Here is a 21883-nt window from a genome sequence, read left to right as displayed (position 1 = left end):
GGCACGGTGTTCATCCCTGTCTCTCCCTCCCTCACGTTGCTCACCAGTGTCGGACAGGATAGCCACAAGCCCCTCTTTCCTGCTTACACTTGGGGCAGCATCTTCTCTTCTTAACTGGCTGGGAACTTTTATCTTCAGAGTCAGAGATTTGGGTTGTGAAAAGCAAGCAAGGAGACAAACACCTCTCTGCATCCTCCTCCCCCTTCTCCTACCCAGTTTCCAGACTTTGGGGGAAAAAAATCCCATAAACTGTCATACTTCATATTGCCAACAGGCAGCAGTGGGCATGGTGCAGAGAAGAGCAGGGCAAAGGGGCAGAGGGACAGCCTCCTTTTTTTTTTTTTTTTTTTTTCCTCCATGAAATGGGGAGGTATCAAGTGAGCGAGATGTGCCCGGCCACACAGTGAAGCACAAAGTAGCCAAAGACACAGCAGGCAGGTCAGGTCTGTGTGCACAATGGCAGGCTGCGTGCAGGCTGGCCTCAGCCCTCGTGGAGAAGCAGAGAGATCTGCAGGGGAACCAGGGATTCAGAGACCTGTGGTTGGTGTCCTGCAGAAGATGGGGCAATTTAAGGCACCAAGCCAGTCTCACCCCAGTGGCCCGGCTGGTTGCAGAAACTCACCAGGGACAAGGGGTTGCCCCACCACAGGCCCACCTGGACATGTGACTCCCCTGCACCCACTCTCACAAGCACCAAGTGCAGGATCCTCATGCCAGAGGCCAAGTCCTCTTTCTTCCCATCATGTTTGGCCTCAGCAGCTGGAAGTCCACAGAAATAAATCAGACACTCCTAAAATGGGACACCACAGGGAAGGCCAGATGGAATAGGAGTTCTCTTCCCACAGACCTAGACTTCCATTGACTCCACTCAAAGTCGACTGGGTGATGCTGTTGGCTGCAAGTGAAGGCCAACATGGGCTGTGCTAATAGATGCAGACCCTCCAGAGGGAAGGAGCACATCACCCTGGCCTGTTCCATCCTGATCACACTGAATAGGTGTTCTTTGGTGGGCTCTGAATTTCATAAGGGACACTGAGGAACTGGCACCCATCCCGAGAAGGGGAAAGTGGGACGAAAGGGCATCTTCTAGGAAGCCACACTGGAGAGACTGGGGGCATCTGGTCCAGAGAACAAGGGTCTGGAAAGAATGTTGGTGCCATCATTGGCTGGCCAGGGCCTACTCTGGGGAGTGACACCATGTTGCTGTGGCACACAGAGCAGTCAGGGTGACAGGGAGTCTGATCAGACACAGGTTCAGTTTGCTAGTGGTGACAACACTTAATAATGGAGTGAGTTGCCTGCTGAGGTAGTGACATGGTTTGGCTGTGTCCCCACCCAAATCTCATCTTGAATTGTGGCTCCCATAATTCCCGCATGTTGTAGGAAGGACCTGGTCAGAGATCGATTGAATCATAGGGGCTGGTCTTTCCCGTGCTATTCTCACGATAGTGAATAAGTCTCATGAGCTCTAATGGCTTTATAAAGGGGAGTTTCCCTGCACATGCTCCATCTCTTGTCTGCCGCCATGTGAGACATGCCTTTCACTTTCTGCCATGATCATGAGGCTTCCCCAGCTATGTGGAATTGTGAGTCTGTTAAATCTCTTTCCTTTGTAAATTGCCCAGTCTCAGATATGTCTTTATCAACAGTGTGAAAACAGACTAATACAGACAGGAAGTGGCTCCCCACTGGAAATTATCAAGCCCAGTAGGACTCGCCTGTCAGCAATGTCTTAGCATAAATTTCTGTTGGGGTTGGGACTAAGCTGGTCCTGTTGAGAGCTCCCCTTGATCCTCAGGGTTCTACTTAGAATGCCTTGAATGGCCTTGGCTGGGCACCCACGCCCAGTCTTTCTGCATGGTCCCATTGGGTCTAACCTTCTCATTTCATCCCATGTGAACCAGGCCAGGCCCATCGGGGTTTGGAAACCCCCTGGTGCAGTGGTTGCTGCCAGCTATAGGAGCAAGCCTGTAGCTGCTGGGGGGCCATGCGGAGACAGCCTGCCAGAGGGAAGACCACCTGGGAAGGCCAGAGCCATGGAGAAAGCAAGAGACCAGGGGCTGAGGACAGAGTAGTACAGGTCTTTGGTCCTGGCAGGCCTGAAACCAGTGCACTCTGAACCTTTCTGTACTTAGCTTAAGCCAGTTGGAGTTTCTGTCCTTTACAACCAAGAGCCTTGATAGGAGTGGCACAGATCTGTGCTGCACTACTGTTGGCTTCTTCCCTGATCAGGCGTTGGAGGGGAACACAGCAAGGACTAGAGTGGAATGCTTGCTGGGTGCTAGGCACGGTAGAAAGCACTTGCCATGCCTTATTTCCCACGTGGTGGGGATTTTGACCCCACTGTACAGATGGATAAGTGAGGACCCTTTCACTTATCCTGCAATAGAAAATCCAGCAGCCGAAGCCAACAAGGGCCCGGCATAGTGTCTTCCCTCTCTGACTTCATCCTCATGCTCCACACACTGTCCCCCTGACCATTCCCAGCAGCCCAGTAAGCACTGCCTCACACTTCCAGTTCCGGACCAGCCACGATGGCCAGGCTGGATGGGAGCCATCGACCAGCTGAAGCCAAATTGCCTATTCTCAAGCTGAAGGTCGATCAATCCCACATAAATCTTGGGGCAGAGAACTGGGGGGAGGTAGAGGAGGGGGAATGTCTAGAAGGAAATTCTGGGCACATTCCTGGAAGTGAGGAGGAGGGTTATTGGACAGAAATTATGTCGCTGCAGGCACCCAGGCATCCCTCGCTTGCCCTGGTCACATGGGCAGTTCCTCCCTGGCTGTGTTCCGTGCCTCCTCTCCTGCTCCAGGGCCTGTCTGTTTCTGGGGCAAGGTGGGTCCCAGGGCTGGGCACCAATTCCCATCTCCAGCCATGAGGCACCTTCCTCTCTGCATTTTGGCGTAAACGCTCCCTAGGTTTGTGGATCTGAATCCCCTTCCCAGCACACTCAGGCTTTACTGGCCTCCCTGTGGTGTATGTTTAAGGCACCACACAGCCTCCTAGGCCTGGCACCCGGGCAGTAGCACCTGGTAAACACAGCAGTCAGATTTCTTCATCTCAGCCAAGTGTTTGTAAAATCAACGTAACAGATCAACTTTTCTTTTTTCTTTTCTTTTTTTTTTTTTGAGATGGAGTCTTGCTCTGTTGCCCAGGCTGGAGTGCAGTGGCACCATCTCCACTCACTGCAAGCTCCACCTCCCGGGTGCATGCCATTCTCCTGCCTCAACATCCCAGCAGCTGGGACTACAGGCCCCCGCCACCACGCCCGGCTAGTTTTTTGTATTTTTATTAGAGATGGGGTTTCACTGTATTAGCCAGGATGGTCTTGATCTCCTGACCTCGTAATCCTCCCGCCTTGGCCTCCCAAAGTGCTGGGATTACAGGCGTGAGCCACTGTGCTTGGCGGATCGATTCTTGAGAAAACACCATTCAGACAAAAGCAGGGCCTCCCCTTAAACTCATAACCGCGTCTCCTTTCTCTCCTCCGATTTGAGGGGCAGAATTTGGTTAGGGTCATCTGACCTGTGGGTGTGAAGTCCACCTACCTGCCTGGCATAAAAAGCTGTGCCTCCTTTCTAGGTGAGGAGAAAGACAGACCTGGCTCATCTGAGGTGTGGTTTGGGAGGGGGGGACCCAGGTGTGCTGGAAATGAAAAGAAATGCATTCCTGTTTTTCGTCCCAACAGGCAAACAACTTAACAAAAGCATTAGGGCCTGAGACTGGGAGTAAAGAATGCCTTGTCACCATGGCTACCAGGAAATGGCCCCACTTACATATAATAAGGGCTTTAGAGATGCTGGACCATCTGATATTCCAGCCTGGGGCCACATGGGAGGGTGCCCTGGTGTCATTCCTTATACAGTTCCATGAACACGGCTACGGCCAGGTTCTGAACCCGGCTCTGGAAACACCTCTGTCTGCAGAAAATGAGCCTTCTTTTTCTCTGGGGGTGAGCAGAGGGCAGAGGCCTGGCCGTCTTCACTCAGCACCCCTTTGTAACCCAGCACTTAGCACCATGGCTGACGCACAGCAATGTCACATGTGTTCGTGTACACGCTGCCTCACTGCCAGGGGTCACCCCATACCAGTGCTGTTGGGGGTGTTGGAGTGGTCATCTTTTCTTTACTCCTCAAGCTCCTGCCTGGCAGAGAGCTGCCCAACACCGCGGGGGTGGGGGTAGGGGAAGAAGCAGCAGCATGAAGGAAGCCCCCTTGCCCTCGCCCTCCCTCTCTGGACGCTCCCTCTCTGGCCCCATCACACAGCCGCTTGAGGCTTGGAGGCTGTGGATTTCCTAGCCTGGGAATCCCAGGGTCTGTCGGGTGTCCCGGCAGCCTCACTCGGGCCGTGCAGGCCCAGCCCCCGCGAGTTCGGGACCCGGGGTTTCTGGGGTGGCAGGGGGGGTCCCATGGCGCCTGCGAGGCCTCTGCTCGGGCGGCTCCCGGAACCTGTGCTTCAGGGGGCCTGGTCCACCGCCCCCCGCAGGAGCAAAACAAGAGCACGCGCACCTGCCGGCCTGCCCGCCCCCTCGGTGCCAGCCAATGGCGCGCGCGGGGCGGGGCCGGGCGCGCTGGAGCCAGAGCCCGAGCCGGATCCCAGCCGGAGCCCGAGCTCAGCCCGCACCCCGCGCAGCGGCCAAGCCTGGAGCCAGCGCAGGCTCGGCCCCGCAGCTCAAGCCTCGTCCCCGCCGCCGCCGCCCCCGGGGCATGGCCTGTCTGATGGCCGCTTTCTCGGTCGGCACCGCCATGGTGAGTGAGCGCATCCTTCGCCCGCCGGGATCGGTTTTATTTTCAAGGAGAGCAGGAAACACACAAAGACTCGCACACTCGACCTGACACCCCTCCCTGGAGCGCGTCCTCTGGGCGCTGACCCAGGGCACCCTACAGAGGCGCCCGGCTCCGATCGCTATCCCCGCCCCTCCGCCTGGGCCACCTGGAGCCTCGGGATGCCCCTTGCACCGGCCGAGAGCACTGACAAGGCGACGGGGCCGGGAGTGGGGCGGGGGCAGCGAGCAGCCCTACAAGTGAACCGATGGCCTTGACCTGATGGCCTCTGGGCGGGGGGCGTGGGGCGCTTGGGACCCGGAGTGCACTAGGGACTGGGGAAGGGCCGCAGCTTGGGCTGGAGGGAAGAGGAGCTTGAAGAGGGGGAGCCCCGCGCGCGCGGCTGTGGGCTTGGGGACTGGGGACTCCTCGCGCCATCCCCAGGAACGCTAGGCAAGGTCTGGAGAACCAAAGAGGGAGCTGTCCCCAGAGAGCTGGAGCCTGCGACTGCACTCCCGGGGACAGCCTCTCCCGGACCCACTCGGGGAGGGGGCGGCTAAGGCCCGGGGAGACCCGCGAGGGGCAAGCCCGGATTCTTGCGGGCCGCCTTTCTGCGCGCGCCGGAGAGAGACACGGTGGTGACAGGGACGCGCATCTCACTTCCCCCCAGCTCCGGAGAGGGATGGCGGGGTGTCGGCGAGTTCATCGCTGGACAGTTACTGTAAGTGCTGTTCCCAAGGGTGGTCAGGAATCTCCCTTTCCGGTTTTCTGGCATTAGGAACAAACAACGAACCAATCATCAGGCCCCCAGCCACCCACCTCACCTTATCCTAGGGCCCTTCATGTCTACGCCCCGCACACTAGCATCGTATAGGTAGCTAAAGTACAAATGGAAAGTCTTCCGTATTCCACGCCGTGTATCTGTAGTTACTACCCTAATATTACTTCCCCGAGGCTGTAAGCCCACAGTGCATGGCACGCTCCGGGGCTCACCCCGCCCCTCCCCTGTATTTCATTTTTAGCATCCTGTATTTGAAGTCAGCAGGGCTGAGCAGGATTTGACCGACAGTTACCTCTTGCCTTCAGCTCAAGAGAAAAAAAAAGTAGCCAGGTTTCTGCGCATGCTCTGCTGTGACAACTGCATCCTATGATTCCAAACAGGTTACTGTAGAACATACGGAGCCTCGCCAGCTCATTATATAATGATTTTGTGTAAACGATAGAATGGGGCCGCAGACACGGCCAGGCGGTGGGTGGAGGAGGGGAGAGCCCGGGCCGGAGACCCGCAGTCTGACTCCCCTCTCTGGGCTGCCCTGTCTTCCCTGCGTGGCTTCTACGTAGAAGAAGCATTGAACAAAACGGAAAAGCCGTTTCCCTCCCTGTGACACTTGCTTTTTCTCTGGTTGAATCTTTGGGCAACACTTGGAAATTCTGCCTTTTGCACTTATTCATCTATTAGGAAACCTAAATGGGGTTGACCATGGAAAATGAAGTAGATTATTGATGTTAGTTGCAGGTAGAGAAAGTTATTGATCTTACATTAGATGCTAGGTAACTCCTGAATTCCTTTGAGAGCTGCAAAGGTGGCTTGGTGTGGGTGTTGCTATAATGGACATGTAGAAAAATAATGAATCCGATGTTTTAAGGTACAGATTTTTAATACCAAGATTTTAAGAATAATGTTATATTATGATTTGATACAGCCTCCAGAGCTCAACTGTTTTGTTATCACGTGGAGACAGTCACAGCTGGGCTCATTGTTTTGGAGAACATTATTTTGTTCTGAAAATTATTTTCCTCCCTGAAAACTTGGTACTTTAAAAAAAAGTTTAAACGTTTCTATTCACGCACAGCTGTCCCACCCTGAAAGCACTAGTCTGATGGTAGAAGCTAAGCAGAGTTAGGCCCCAGCTAGTCCTTGAATGAAAGATCACCTGGGAATTCTGGGGGCTGTAGGGTTAAAAGAAAAATAAATTAAAAAGAAAATAAATTCTGGCCAAGTCACGAACAAAGAGCCCTTCAGAGATACCTGCGGTCTTAAACTTTGCTTTTCCTTCACCTCCCTGCTCTGGGGTCCATCCTGGTGTGGATCCTCTGAGCTGTGAGTCAAAGGAGGTGCCTAGGGGTGAGCCAGGCACCCGGGAGAACATGCTGGAGTCCCTGAGTTCAGTGGGCAGGCAAGGGGTGGCAAATGTTTCTAGTGGGAGGGTGGTATTTGGAGCTGTTCTGGGATTGCGAGTGACCCCCTCAAGTGTGATCTGGTCTCTGGCTCAGTTAAGGGTATGAAGCCTTGGGTGTTTTCTTCTGGGCAGTCGCCTTGAGGACTCTTGGTCAGCGCATTTTCCTCTTACATGCTTAGGATGCTTAGGTGGGTACCAAGGCTGGCAGCAGTGAACCAAAGAGAGAAGACAGCTGCATGCTAACTGTGCTGCTGACTGGCTCCTCTTCCTGTTTCCCAACTTCCTCCTACTGCTGGGAGAAAAAGTTTCTATCTCTGTGTTCCTGGTGGAAATGGGGTGAATGTGGCTCACCATTCACTGTGGGTGGCTTACTGACTGCTAAAGACGCTCCCCAACTAAATAGGCATCTCTATCTGCCCAGGGTTCAAACTGTAATCACGGGCCACTCTGCTCAGCGCCCAGGAAAATTTCCCATGAACAGCAGCCAGGAACAATCCTAACAGGGTCTCTTTGGCATTCCACATCTATGAATGAACTTACTATGACTTACAATGTATTGTGCGGCACAAATCATATGTGGCCCGGTGCGGGGGTGGGGGAAGGTCAAAGACGATGCTTCAGTAGGATAGGGAAACAGAAGGGTGAAAGGAAAAAATGAAGAGAGAAGATGCATTTGTTTTAATTTTAATGAACTCAGGAGGCTAAGGAGAAACTCGCTGTAACCTACATTGCCGGCAGCTCTCATCGGAGGATGTGTTTCCAGAGAGCTGGTCTATTTCAGACTGACAGGCCACTGCCTCGCATCACACAGTTTTCAAGATTTTATTAATTGGGTGAGGCTGTTAGATGCCATGGAGGGAAGGTGGTCAACTGTATGCATTGCTTTGCTGTTGGTTTATTTGGGGGTGGGGCTGCATGATTTCCCCGGTGTGGGTTTTCCTATAATGGACAAGGGCTGAAAGATGCCAAAACACCCACAACTCACCCGTGGAAGGCTAAGCAACAGTCAAGGGCCGTTACAGAGGCTTGTGGTCTCAGACTTGGAAGCCGCTCAGAGCAGGGCCCCAGCCCGGCCACGCCCTAATCACAGGGTCTTAAGCAAGTCAGACAATGTCTCTGCGCTTCCAATACTTCCTCCGAACTAGAGACGGTCATCCCAGCTCCCAGGGCCCCTGTCCCTGTTAGAGTTGTGGAGGTAATAAGGGGCATAAACTATATAGGCTAGAGTTTAATAGGCACATGGTAATTGCTGGATCAATAAACACTATGGTTTATAATCACTTACCTAGCATGCACAAGTCATTATTATTTAATACTTTACATTGCATGTACTTGATTCTGGCTTCTCTCTTTCTTACTCCCAAATCAGTTTAGTCACCCAGTTTTATCCTCCTGGCCTGTCCCCTTGCCTTCAGCCCCACTACCACCAGCAGATTCAGGCCACCGTCACCCCACCTGGCGCACAGCAGGAGACTCTTCCGCAGTTCTGGTCCTGTTATTCCCTCAGGGCTCCCCAAAGATCTCTAGATAAAATGCAAAGCCCTTAACCAAGTTGGCAAGCCCTACCCCACGGGCACCTTGTTTACCCCTCTAGTCTCATCTTGTTCTAAAGCCCCCTGCTCTCCTGCCCCCACCCTACCAGCCCAAATCTACGCTCCAGCCCCCGCGTTTCTTACAGGTCTCTGGATGCTTCACTGTCTTGTGCTGGTGGGACTTTGTCTACGCTGTTCCCTAGCAGAGGCCACCAGGAGCCAGCACCCCTCCATCTCACCTTGCTAAATTCAGCTAAGATTCTATTTCTGCAGAAAGACTTTGTCCTGCGTCTCCCCATCTCAGGGTGTGTGTTGCGTTAGATATCCCTTCTGAGTTACCCACGGTATGCTCTCTGTCTGGCTCTTGCCTTGACCTATTCTAATTAGTTGGTCTTCTTCAAAATGAAAGAAGCAGATCATAGGCACACATGGGGAAAATGCACTGACCAAGAGTCCTCAAGGCGACTGCCCAGAGGAAAATAACCAAGGCATCAAGAAGCACAGCTGAGCTTCTCAACAATCCGGAGGCACTTATGCTTTCCGCCTGGCTCTTGCCTTGACCTATTGTAGTTAGTTGCCTGTTTTCTTGCCTGGGCCGGATCTTGAACTTGAGCTTGCCAGGTCAGGGGCCCTGTCTGTCTGTCTGATTGCTGACCCTAGGGCTTTATCTGGTGCTCAGTTTGTCCAGTGAATGAGGGAGTGACAGAGTGAGTGAGTGAGCCGAGAGTGAGTCTAGCAGAGAAAGTCAGGCCCTGGTGATAATGTAGATGGCTGGTGTGGTGGCCATTCACCCTGTATCAGTGTGGGCTTCAGCCACAGGAAAGAAGCACCTGTCCCTGGGCTTCAGCAGGGGCTCATACATGCAATGGGTGCCTGGGGAGAGGGAGCAGATGGTGTGTGGCAGCTGGCCTCCTGGGGTGGAGGTGGAGGGGCCCACAATAGGAGAGGAGTTGCTCGAGCCCCCTAGGCCTTACCCTCAACTGCACACACAGCCATCGGGGGTCGCGGGGCAGAGCCCATGTCTGCCAGCAGGATCGGGCAGAACCCAGCACGTTCTGTCTTGACTTGTGCAGCAAGGTGGGGATGGAAATGGACATGGGGAACCAGGCCTAGAGCCCTTTGTCTTTCTCCACAGCTTTGTCGACATGCCCCCTCCAAGGCCCAGTTCTGGGGCTTTGGGGGCCCTTTTGGAATCAAAGTGAGCTCTAAACACCTGGGGCAGCAGCATAGGAGCCCAGAAGGCAGGCTGAAGGGCATGGTGCAGCAGCTCCTCCAAGAGGCCCTGCCACAGGGGCATCAGGACCAGCTGGGAGGAGGCTTCGGGGTCGCTCCCTTGGGGTCTGCATCTTATCATCACACCAGACCCCTGAGGAGTGCGGATCGCTTGTCAGACACACATACACCCTCCCAGCTCTGCTTGGGGATGCGGGAACCCACTTACGCGGGCATCCAAGACATCCCGCATGCCCGGGACCAGCAGACCAAGCTCAGCTTTGTCAGAGTTTCGCTCAGCACCTTTAGTTTTAGCCACACAGTATTATAGCCCAGGAGCTAAGTTTTGATTTCGTGAAGGCCTTCAGAGGTAGAAGATGCCCGGAAGGGGTGTGTGTGTGCTTTTGGCACTGTGAGATGTTCTCTCTCGATTTGGAAGACAGCAAGAAAAAGCACAGCAATTTGCTCCCCCAAGGTTCTCCTGTGTTTTGAAGGTACCTGAAGCTTATTGATCTGCTCACGGTTGCCAGGCCATTAAAAAAGGATATTCCTTTCTTTGCATGGATACTTCCGGGTTCTTGGCAATCGGTGATACTTCATTTGACTCCCAGAGGAAGCTTTAAAAGCCAATGGTAGCTACAAACGATTAGGTACTCTTATGATGCAATGAAATGAATACCTATATATTTTTTTATGACTCAGATTCTGGGATAACTTCTGCTACTCACTTGATTGTGGGACCTGGAACATGGTCCTTACATTGTCTACGTCTCAGTTTCCTTGTTTGTCTAACAGACTAAAAAATATTAACCATTCCGACTTTTCAGCGCTTTTATGAAGAGGTAGCAAGAGAGTAGAGTTGTAAGTGACTTGGAAATTTTAAATGCAAAATACAAAGGCCAGTCCGCACAAAACTCAGCAGCTCAGGTGATGTCATTGCTCCTGAGACATTTTTATGAGATTACGCGAGAGAGGCACAAAACAGCTTAGTGTAAATAAAACTTTCTCGGTTATTTATGTCTTAGGCGCCTGGTGTGTCTTTATGGAGGTTTTTAAAATGAGGGGACTGTAAACAGATCATTGCTTATGGTGGCCAGTGTTTTCTTCTTTGAGGTAATGGATGATTCATTGAGTATAGTTTTATGATTCGATTTTATGATTCCAAAGTAAGACTTGTAGATCAGCGTAACACTTTACCTTAAGCATTTTTTAATAGAAGGAAATGTGACAGAGATGACAAATTCCTGTAGGTAGGCACGTTTCTCCTGGGGCCAAAGGCGCTCCTGCAGTGGAAAAAGTGTTGCTATTAATAATCAATGACCCTGAGCCTCATGGTGAATCTCTTCATGTTCTTTCTCTTGATGCAGCTTATAACAGGTCTTGTTGCTTCCTCTGGTTTTTCTAGAATGCCAGCAGTTACTCTGCAGAGATGACGGAGCCCAAGTCGGTGTGTGTCTCGGTGGATGAGGTGGTGTCCAGCAGCATGGAGACCGCTGAGACGGACCTGCTGAATGGGCATCTGAAAAAAGTAGATAACAACCTCACGGAAGCCCAGCGCTTCTCCTCCTTGCCTCGGAGGGCAGCTGTGAACATTGAATTCAGGGACCTTTCCTACTCGGTTCCTGAAGGACCCTGGTGGAGGAAGAAAGGTAGGGAGGGCGGCTGTTTTGTGTATCAAGCTGGGAGGAGCCTCTGAAGGAGGCAACACATTGTTTGGGCAAAACTGGGGTCTGGAAGTTGGAAGGCTGAGCTTCTCTTCCCGACGCTGTCACTGCAGTGGTCAATTTATTCTATTGCTTTCTGCTTGAATTTTCCTCACCTATAAAATGAACAGGTTGGATTTGGTGATCTCAAAGTTCGTGGTTACTCTGAAATTCTGCGATGTCATTATGGAGAATTTCACAAAGATTGATGGGTGTCAAAGTGTGCTTGTTTCTGGCACATGCTCAGAGAGTCCTCTTTTGTGGATGCTGTTCATGTCCATCTTTCAAGATGGAACTGTTTTTGAACCGCCCAGAGGGAAATGGGAGACAGGTGCCCCCTCCCAAGCGTGAAGTGTTAAAAAGTGGCCAGCGACCTAGACTGACCTCTCCAGAGACCCATCTTGAAAGGATTCTTTTGTGGGTGGTCGTGGTGGGCTAGAAAGAAAACTAAACTGTTGAAATGAGCTGTATACATAAAAATAGAAAAAACAGAGAGGATGGAGCTCAGCTCAGGAGGTGTCTGGAATGCCACAAAATGCAGGAGTTTGCCACCAGCTTGTTGCATGTTACAGGGAATTGATGAGTGGTAGTTTGAGTTTTCTCAGCAATCTTTCCTGGCTCTAGAGTTTCAGGGTCTGTGGAGTTAATGCCACCCTGGGTTGGTGTGTTTTTTTCCAGCCTGATCTGTTTCTTCTTGTGGAATTTATCCTTTATCTCATTCTGCTCCATGCACCCATTGTCTGCTCCTAAGTGGATCAGACAGGTGAGTTGGGGGAGCTGACAGGCAGAGGACGTGTCAGACTTCATCAAGAAACCGTGGTCCCTAGTTTCTACCGAATCATGGAAAGCAACTTGAAAATCTGGGAGGACTTTGGAACAATACAAATATTCCAGGTACCCCTGGAATATTCTAATATTTTAGGACTTTGAACTTAAAACTGGATTCAGCCCTTCTTTCATTTTGAAGAAGACCAACCAAGACTCACAGTTTAAATTTTTAGTTGTCTTTCTTCTTTTCCTTATTATCTTCTTTTTGTTTTTCTACCCTCTTGAAGCTAAGTCTTTGAGACCCTTGGCACTGGCAGTCCTGTCTTCATTACATTCACAATTTTAGAGCTTTGACAGACTGGTCCCTGGGACCTGCAAGCCCAGTTGGTGGCTGGGTAACTCTATGTCTATGTTTGCACAACCAGAAACAGATTCAGTACCTTCTCAACAGACAACGGTATAGCATTGTGATGCGATACTTGCATTTTCAGAGCGTGCCAGCCTGTTCTGTTAAGAAAGCAGCTTTGTGGCAGGCTCAGATGTGGGCCCACTCCTTTGATCCTGTTGAAATTTCAACATAGGATTCTAGCCTTCTCCTTCTCAACTTAAAGAAAGATTTTATAGGAAAATGTATCAAGAAACCAGGACACCATGTCATGTTTTGGCCTCATTTGTCCATATAGACAAATTGTGGCAAAGCAGTGAGCAACATAGAGTGATTCCTGTCCGTCTGTTGTGTGTGGCCTTGGAAGTGTTGTCATGATGGTAGAAAATGCTGGGAACGGTGTCTTGTAAAGTGAAGATGGGCTGTAATGCAGAAATGTAGATGTCTGAAACCTGGTGGCATCTGGGCTTGAAATGTCTTGGCATAAGCCTGGCACACAGCTGTAGCCAGTGTTTGCAAGTGAAGAGTATCGCTCCCCTACCCAATGTGTTTGTCCGTTTTCACACTGCTATAAAGAACTACCTGAGACTGGGTCATTTTTAAAGAAAGGAGGTTTAATTGACTCACAGTTCTGCATGGCTGGGGAGGGCTCAGGAAACTTACAATCATGGTAGAAGGTGAAGGGGAAGCAAGGCATGTCTTACATGGTGGCATGAGAGAGAGAGAGAGAGAGAGAGAGAGCAAAAGAACCCACACACATTTAGATAATTAGATCCCGTGAGAACTCCCTCACTATCATGAGAACAGCATGGGGGAAACCGCCCCCATGATCCAATCACCTCTCACCCAGTTCCTCCCTTGACACGTGGGGATTACAATTCAAGATGAGATTTGGGTGGGGACACAGAGCCAAACCACATCACCCAGTATGTGACTCGTCACCCCTATATTCTCTAAGTGTTTAAACTGATCACATGAATCATCACAGTTAGCCAGCTGGTAATGGCTCTTAGTGAGGGAGGAGACCCAACTGTCCATTCTTAGAAGCGCAGCCTGGGTGGGGTGGCCACCAGATAGAGACTTGCCCTACAGTAACCTTGTGGGCTCAGGCAGGGGAAGAGCCCAAAATGGGCTCCCAAGGGACCTGCCCATGAGTCAGAAATGGGTGGAGCCAGAGGGGTTGACAGACAGGATGTATCTGGTGTGTTCCAGCTGCTGGTTTCTTCGGGGGTGGGGGGGGCCAAGGGTAGTTTTGCTGTCTGGCTTCCTCCCCACTGCCCTCCCCAGCCACAGCAGCACCTGTGTCTGTCTTCCCTCTCCCTGCTTCTCCTCCCCTGCATGCCCCATCCTTTCCTTTTTTCCTGGTGCCTGCAATTCAGAGTCTAGATGGTTTATCACTCCAGCACACAGAATAGAAGGGAAACTGAGGCAAAGGTGGTTAAGGGACTTGCCCATGCTCCTGGGCTCGAAAGGGGCAGGCCTGGAATGAAGGCAGCAATTTCCAGCTCTGTGCACTCCGACACGGTGGCCACGCCTTGCCTAGCACAGGGCCTTATGGGGTGCCAGGGTCCATGCAGCCAGAAAGGAAGCAGAGCTCTTCCTGGAGACTCTGGTGCCCATAGGGTTTCCTGCTGTTGGTGGTTTGATTGCCATTGCTGAAGAGTTTTTCCTGCCAAAGGGTGCTAGCTGCAGAAGCCCTCTCTGTGCCCACTGTTCTCCCAACACCAGCCTGCTCTTGGGTGCTGCATCCAGTTGGCTCCAACTTGGGTACCGTATTTCCCCAACTAAAAGCCAGGACAATCAATAACAATGCGCATTCAATGTGGATCTTGTGTTGGGGCTGCAGGAGGAGCTGCATCCCACTGGACCTCACCCACACGGGTCGCCACTCTCCTGGTCGGCCTCTGTGCCTGTTGGTCCTCCAAGTCGGCCTCTTTTGCTCCTCCCATAGATGGGTTCCTCCCTCTCCTGTTTTTGTCCCTCTGATTGCTGGCGGTGGTCTCAGTCCCAGCCACACTTAGGTTAGGCCGAGAAGTCAGAGCCCAGCCTTGCTCTGCATTTCTCTCTTCTCACGGTGGCGGAGTTTGTATTTGGCATCATCTCTGTGCGACCCCAAGTGTGACGCTGGGTCAGGGGCTACTTCTCTGACTGCTCTCAGTGTATTCATTTTGCTGTCTGTATCAAGTCCATTGTTTTCACCTTTTAAAAATTCAGTTTGATGCATTGAGCGAATTGTAATGATCACGCTGAGGCTGGATGTCCTGGCATTGCTGGGGAGGTGTCTCCAAAGATGAGAAGTGAAGGAGTTTTGAAAGCACCTGGTTCTGGCCTGGTGCGGTGGCTCATGCCTGTAATCCCAGCACTTTGGGAGGCCTAGGCAGGTGGACCACAAGGTCAGGAGTTCGAGACCAGCCTCGCCAACATGGTGTAACCCTGTCTCTAGTAAAAATACAAAAAAAAAATAGCCAGGCATGGTGGCAGGCACCTGTAATCCCAGCTACTCGGGAGGCTGAGGCAAGAGAATTGTTTGAACACGGGAGGTGGAGGTTGCAGTGAGCTGGGATCGGGCCATTGCACTCCAGCCTGGGGGACAGAGTAAGACTCCGTCTCAAAAAAAAAGAAAGAAAGTGCCTGGTCCCATGCTTCACAGTAGGGCAAAGGAAACAGGATCTCAGGCACAGAGCTGATTCGCTCAAAGGCAGAGCCAGGGCTGGGACCCAGCTGTTCTGACTCACAGTCCAAGTTCCTTCCCATTACAAAGACACTGGACCACTCCAGTTGTTTCCAGGAAAGACTTCTTCTCACGTGATTTCACCCAAAACATGGTGCTGCGATACAAACTCAACATAGAATGCCATAGCAAAGTTGGGCATTGTGACCAGAATAACTTCATGAAGTCCTACATAATTATTTTAAAGAAGGTGAACTTTACAATGCTTACAAGAAAGGCCATGCAGGAAACAGTAGCGGTATTTTAAAGAAGGAGATGCCAGGCACTGATTCTTTAAAATTTTTGAGCTTGACGATTACTAAGCATTGAATATGGCATTTTAACAAAACATCTTGTATTTTCAATTGTAGTTACATTTTCACCATATGATTAATGATGTCTTTGGAGGGAAAACTAGATCATATAATAGATTCCTAGCAAAGAACGTAATTGTGAGAGGAACTATTCTCAGGAGAGAGGAGTACACCCCAAGGATAATTTCCCCGGCTTCGGATACGGTAATTACTCTCCCTCAAGGAATTCACTCACGTAGCTTGTGCCAATGGGACAAATGGCTCGGAACAATACCATCTTTGGTGTTGTCACACAAACTGTGTTGGGGACAGATCAGAGTGATCTGGTTTAGCTGTTCCTCCTCACCCTTAGTGGCCTTTGCTTCCTACAGAGTAGACACTATGCTGAGAATATTTAGGAATGTGGTTAAGAGCAAATTCACAGAATAAAATTCTTCTTAGGTAAAGATGACGGGGATGAACAGATCTTATTGTAAGCTGCTTTCAGAGCCCATTCACACAAGGGTCTCATTTTATTAGGGTGTGACTGGCCACAACGAACAAATGGAATGCTTGGGTACTTGTACACTGCCCATCTCCCAGGAGATCCCGGCGGTTTCCAGGCATAGTTGACTGAATGAGAGCCGTTCTTCAATCCACTTGGCTCACGGGGCTGATTCAGGAAGGATCTGCGTATTCTCCCTGTGGAAAACTGTGACATGAGGCTCAGAGATGTGACCAACGTCATAGGACTGGGGAGGAAGGAACTCAGAACCAGGTCTGTGTGATTTCAGGCCAAAAAGGAGCATAGCAAGTGCTTAGCCCTGACGTGGGCACAAGACTGGACAACTAAGGCACAGCTGTGCCCAGCCCCATGTTATGAAATGGTTTGGGGTTGTCTTGGCTGTAAACTGGCCTTTTAATTGGCCTGCTTGGATGTCAGTGGCCATTGGCCCTTTACAGGGATTTCCTGTCCCTCTGGAGAGGCTCCAGCTTCCCTCTCCTTACCAGGAAGGGGAGGTTGATGTGCATGGCGTGCTTTCTCTCCAACAGGTGAAGCGATTCTCAGAAATCAAATTCACCTCCTAAGATTACCTGGAGGCGAAGTTCAGGTTGAGAACAAACGTAGCCATACCTGGGGCTTTAGAGCATTTTCTTTTCTATCTGCAGTCAGGGCGTGGCCTCCACATGGTGATGCTCTGATGGAACGCCATGTCACCTCATGCTTTGAAACCCAACCCTCCAGCCTCATCCTTGCCAAAAACCAGAAGGGGTTAAATATTTCGGGCAGTGCCAAGTCAGATTATCTGTATTGGTTTGCTCCTAAGCATTTGGACACCTTTCTCAAATTCAGAGTTGCTTTCTCATAATTTCCATAGCCATTTCACAAGGCCTGTAATAACGGACCATCTAAAGTGCATGGAAGGCACCATTAATACATCCTTTCAGGAATTCCATTAAGGGAAGACTGGATTCTGACCAAGTGCTGGTGACTTGATCCAACCTGCTAGAACAGGGAGGGGAGGCAGCCCAGTGAAAGGCAGAGTGTGGAGATCCTGTCGCTAGGGGGTTTCAGAGGGGAAGGTGCTCAGGCTGAAGGGGGATTGATAGTTCCCTAGCATGAGTGAGTTACTTTGGTGCTTCTTCGAGGCTGTTATGCTAAGGTGGGTTTTCTTGTGGGTCCTCAGGACATTTCTTTCAGTCTTTCACCTTTATTGGAGGCTACAGCTGATTCCTGGTGCAGTGTGGTGGCCCCAGGCCACTTGCAGGGATGGCTTGCTTGAGGCTGGGGCATTGACAAAGAGGAGCCGAATGCCTGAGTCTGCCTTGGGGAATTCAGAGGACTGGAAAAACCCTTCTTTTCCCTGCTGCGGCCAGTTCCTAGGTTCTTAGTGGTGCCCGGGGTGGGTAGGCGGGCTGCCACTCAGGCCCTGAGGGGTAGCATTCCTTTGGTGATGAGGTCTTCCGGCAGAGTTCTGACCCCTCTGCCTTACAGGGTCCCAAAGAGGCTTTGAAAAAATGTTGAGAATGGACCAGCTCTCACAGCAGATTCATATGAGATGAATGTTTAGCCACTATGTGCAAGACCAAAGGGGTTTGCTACTTTCTTGAACAGGTTTCACATCCAAGGGGCCTAGATGCTCCCCTCCAGCCCACACATTCTCTCCCTATGAGCATGTTGCATGGGAAACCAAACCCTCACCAGCTGGGAGCTGGGATCTGGGTGTGTGACTCCTTAGTGTGGCATTGTTAGCTGTGGCAGCCTCCCTGGACAAGGCTCGGATGGCTCTGCCAACATTGGCCTTGGGGTCTCCTTTTCTCTTTGCCACCTTTGGATTGGCAGGTTCTTTATTTGGACATGTTAATACTTTGTCATTTTCCCAGAGAGTGCTCGTATTCTTGAACCATCTGGCCCCTTCAGTGCGACTCTGTAGGACTGTGCTCTGCTCCGTGGGGGTTGGTGTCACTGTATAACTGTTGAAGGATGTTCTTACCACAATCATTTTCACCTGCATGGTGGGTGCCCCCCTGCCTTCCTCTACTGCCTTGAATAGGCTTGTATCTTGAAAAGTTCACATTCTCAAATGGAGGCCCTCCCTACAAACCAGAATCTAATCCACCAGTCCAAGAAATAACCAAAGGTGACATTTTGCTGAACACGACACCGTTTCTTTTGTTTATAAATTGGCAGGAAAGAAATGTTTGGAACCATACACCTGCTCTTTCTGAGTTCAGTTCTAGAATCAACAGATTAGCGATGAACAAAGAAAACCATGTAGGTCAGATTAAATATATCTTGAAGGACTAAACGGTAAAACTAGGGATTTGTCATGGAGGTGCATTCTCCATCAAACTCACGTGGATGAAGTTCTGACACCTGCATGGGAAAGCTTACTCTCAAATAAAATGTCCCCAGTGCCGACTGTTTTTGCTCACGTTGTGAGAAAAGGCAACAAGATGGGTTTTCCGTCATGGGCGGTGGCGAGTGGGCCTGCAGGGATCCAGTCTGGCCTGCAGCCAAGAGTTTTACTTCCCACTTTGTCAGCTGTGTGCTGTTTTGTCACCTCCGTGCTCTGTGGGGTAAGTGGCACTTGGTGTCAAAAGTAAGACACACCAGGGTGACTTCAGGGCTGTGATTACATCCAGCTGAGAGCTATATTTAGAGTCCGAATCTTGGAGCCAAAAGGAGTTGTGCTGCCGAAGCCCGCCCTCCTGCCCCGTGGAGGGAGTCTTCTCGCACCATTCCTGACAAGGGACAGCCAGCTTCTGTCTGAGCACTTCCAGCAACCAGGAACTGACACCTCCCAGGCAGCCGGGCTATGTTTGCACAACTCTCATTCTTAGAAAATGCTTCTGTCTGTTGAGCTGAAATCTGTATCTGGGCAATGTTCATTTGTGGATCCAGGTTCTGTTTTCTGAAACTCTGCAGACCAAGTTAATCTTGGTCTTGAAATGAGCTCACAAATGAAGGGGAAAAGCCCAGCCAAGTACAGAACAATAACCAAATACATTACAATCCAGGGCTACCTCAAGAGGAGGAAATAAGAAGTACATGGCCCTTGCAGGAAATGAGATCAGAGTCCTGCTTCGGGAGGTGGGCATCACAGCAGCATCCGCAGGGGGCAGGGCAGCGGGTAGGTGTCCCTGCTGGAAGGTTCTTGCTGTCTATAAACTGATAGGGATGGAACTTGCTGGAAGGGCAGAACCTGAGTCACGTTCTTTCTGTTTCTTTTACTGTTATAAGGCAACTTGGTGCCTTCCAACCAAAAAAGTCCCCCTCTCTGATATCTCAACTGCCTATCTTGAAAGTGAACCTTTTGGCAGGAGTTTTATGGGATTTCTCAGTTGTTATTTCTCTTCTCCCACAGGTTTGGGAGAAGGTGTTTGTTTGTTTTTATTTTTATTTATTTAATTTTAGATAACTGGTGTTTACTGAGCAAATCGTGTTTGCTTTATTTGGCGATTTGCCTCATTAAGCCTTAGGGGAGCGGCATGGGACACACATCAGTATGGGCATCTTCTCCAGAAGGGAAGGAGGGTGGTACGGGGACAAGGGCCTGCCCAGGACCGCTGGCAGGTAGGCGGCAGGTCCAGCACTGGACTTAACACCTGGGGTCCCAACTCCCTGCCTCTATAAGCGCCACTGAGAACTCATCTCTCGCAATCGCTCAGACCCAGGTAATAAAATGAGCTGTGTTGAGTTTTCCTTACCCAGGACATAAACCCCAAAGCCTGCTGACAATGAAGGGCTACAAAAGGCCTCCTGGGGGACGTGTTTCGGGAATTCTTTCATAGATGCAGGTATGGGGGCATCTTTGGCCTCTGTCCTTTGTCCCGAGCTCCCCGCACCTGCCTGGGGGCTGCACTGGACACCTCTGCCCACCCTGGCCCTGGGGTTATCAGGCCACCTGGCCTCCACCCAGACGTTCCCTCCCAGGGCGGGATTCATCCTGGCCCGTGGTGATGTTCTGCCCACTGAGTGGCAGCTCTAACGCAGGCTCTCCATACTGAGTAAAAGCCCGTCCTTTCTCTGGCTGGTGCAGATGCTGACTCTGCAGGCCTGTGGACGCAGGGCGACGTTCGCGCCCTTGCGGGAGCTCAACGCCCGGGAGAAAACAGCGCTGCTGGAGCCCCCTAGTTCGCGCAGGTGCGGGCGGGGAGGGTGCGCGCCGCCGCGCGTGCGCAGTGTCCGCCCGTCCGCCGCCGCCGCCGCCCGCGCCGGGGTTACTCCCGGTCAACGCTCGCTAGTAACCTCCGCGGCTGAGCCGCGGCGCTCCGCGCGATTGGCTGCCGGCGCCGGGCGCTGTTGCCAAGCGGGAGGAGGCAGCTGCAGCCCTGAGCAGGGGTCGCAGCCTCCCTGGGACAGGGGCGGCCCCATGCCTAGGGAATCACCCGGGCAGTGCAAATCCCAGCGCCCCGCACGTCCTCGTGTTCCCCTCCCTGGGTCCAGGAACACCGGGCCAGGAAGCCCGAGAGCCCTGGTAGTACGAAGAGTCGCCAGTGTGGATCTGAGGGTGAGGTGTTGCCACCCGGGACGGCCTGCGGTCCCTTCAGGCTTGAGCAGTGACTGGGAGACCCCGGGAATGGAAATGACGCTCAAATGCTGGTGTGGCGTCCTCAGGGGAACGGCCCGCCGGTGTGTGGGGTCTGCGCCTCTGTGGCTTCAGCAGCGTCGGGGAACTGCGGGAATCTTCCAGACTCTTGTTTAAATCAGAGAGGTCTGTCCGCGAAAAGAGTCAAACTAAAACATTTAAAGAGATTTATCCTGAGTGATCATGACCCGTGACACAGCCTCAGGAGATCCTGAGAACACGTGCCCAAAAGGGTTGGGAACAGCTTGGTTTCATGCTTTTAGGGAGAGGTGAGGCAGTGATCAGTACTTTAAGATGTACATTGGTTCCGTCCAGAAAGGTGGGACAGCCCAAAGGGGGCCTTCCAGGTTATAGGTAAATTTAAAATTTTTTCTAATTGGTTATTATCGATAGAAAGGGATGTCTGGATTACCATAGGGGGCTGTGGGGACCTAGGTTGTATCGTGCGGATGAGGCCTTCAGGCAGCAGGCTTGAGAGAGAACAGACCGTAAATACTTCATATCAGACTTAAGGTGTGTGTTGATGTTAATGTTATAGGGTATGATAAGGCATGTCGGACGGACCCCCACCTTCTGTCATGTCCTGAAGCAGTCTTTCAGGTGAAATTTTAGAGTGCCATGGCCAAGGAGGGAGTCTATCCCCGTGGTTGCAGGGGATGGTTGCCTTTGAATTTTATTTTTGATTTACAGGTCTTCAGGTGGCACAATTTTCCTAGGAGACAGGTGATTTTTGATTCCTTATAAAACGTGCTGGTTTTGGTTTCAGCTGACAGTGTAGGGTGGAGCTGTAAGGGAGCCAGGGCCTCCTGGGGTGGGGTGGGCTCCAAGCATGTCTGAGGCTTCTCTGGGGTCAGCACTGAAAAATGGCCAGGATGGGGTTTGGAACCTTGGAATTGCCCTTGGGAATCTGCAGCGTTGGCTCCGCTAAGCCGGCTGGAATCCGGAGATCATGCTGCAAGGTCACGCTTCCCGGCTGCCTGACGAGTCACTTCCACCCTGGGCAGGTTAGAGGCAAGGACAGATCACAGCTGAACTTTACGGCATGTTTTCCAGGGCATCTATTACAGTTTTTTGTGTGTGAACCCGTAAGTGTGATAACAGACATCATTTCCACCAGTTGTACTCTGTTTGAGTAACTGGAAGGCCTGGGGCCACCTGGGTGGATTTGGAGGTGCCATGCTTTGCTGTCTCTGGAGACCAGGGCGTTCTCTAGACACCCAGCGGGACTAGTTCCCTCGGGCAT

General features: G+C 51.5%; 1 protein-coding gene across 5 annotated transcripts in view; it reads left to right on the top strand.

The window, feature by feature from the left end:
- The first annotated feature begins 1480 nt into the window (after positions 1–1480).
- Positions 1481–21883, top strand: part of ABCG1 (ATP-binding cassette, sub-family G (WHITE), member 1) — an 83844-nt gene continuing 63441 nt past the window's right edge. For 2 of the 5 annotated variants that reach the window (XM_012002574.1, XM_012002571.1), the window contains exons 1-2: positions 4587–4749; positions 11094–11337. In XM_012002574.1, the coding sequence (XP_011857964.1) occupies positions 4708–4749; positions 11094–11337 (286 nt within the window). In that variant the 5' untranslated portion in view covers positions 4587–4707. Of the gene's footprint in view, positions 1587–4586; positions 4750–5268; positions 5486–11093; positions 11338–21883 lie in introns of those variants that run through there. The other 3 variants (XM_012002575.1, XM_012002573.1, XM_012002576.1) reach the window with 2 other exon arrangements.

Source organism: Mandrillus leucophaeus, unplaced genomic scaffold (genome assembly GCF_000951045.1).
Source record: "Mandrillus leucophaeus isolate KB7577 unplaced genomic scaffold, Mleu.le_1.0 Scaffold69, whole genome shotgun sequence".
In the NCBI taxonomy this organism is placed as follows: Eukaryota; Metazoa; Chordata; class Mammalia; order Primates; family Cercopithecidae; genus Mandrillus; species Mandrillus leucophaeus.
Note: the sequence above shows the minus strand (reverse complement) of the source record. Positions and strands in the feature narration are given on the sequence as shown.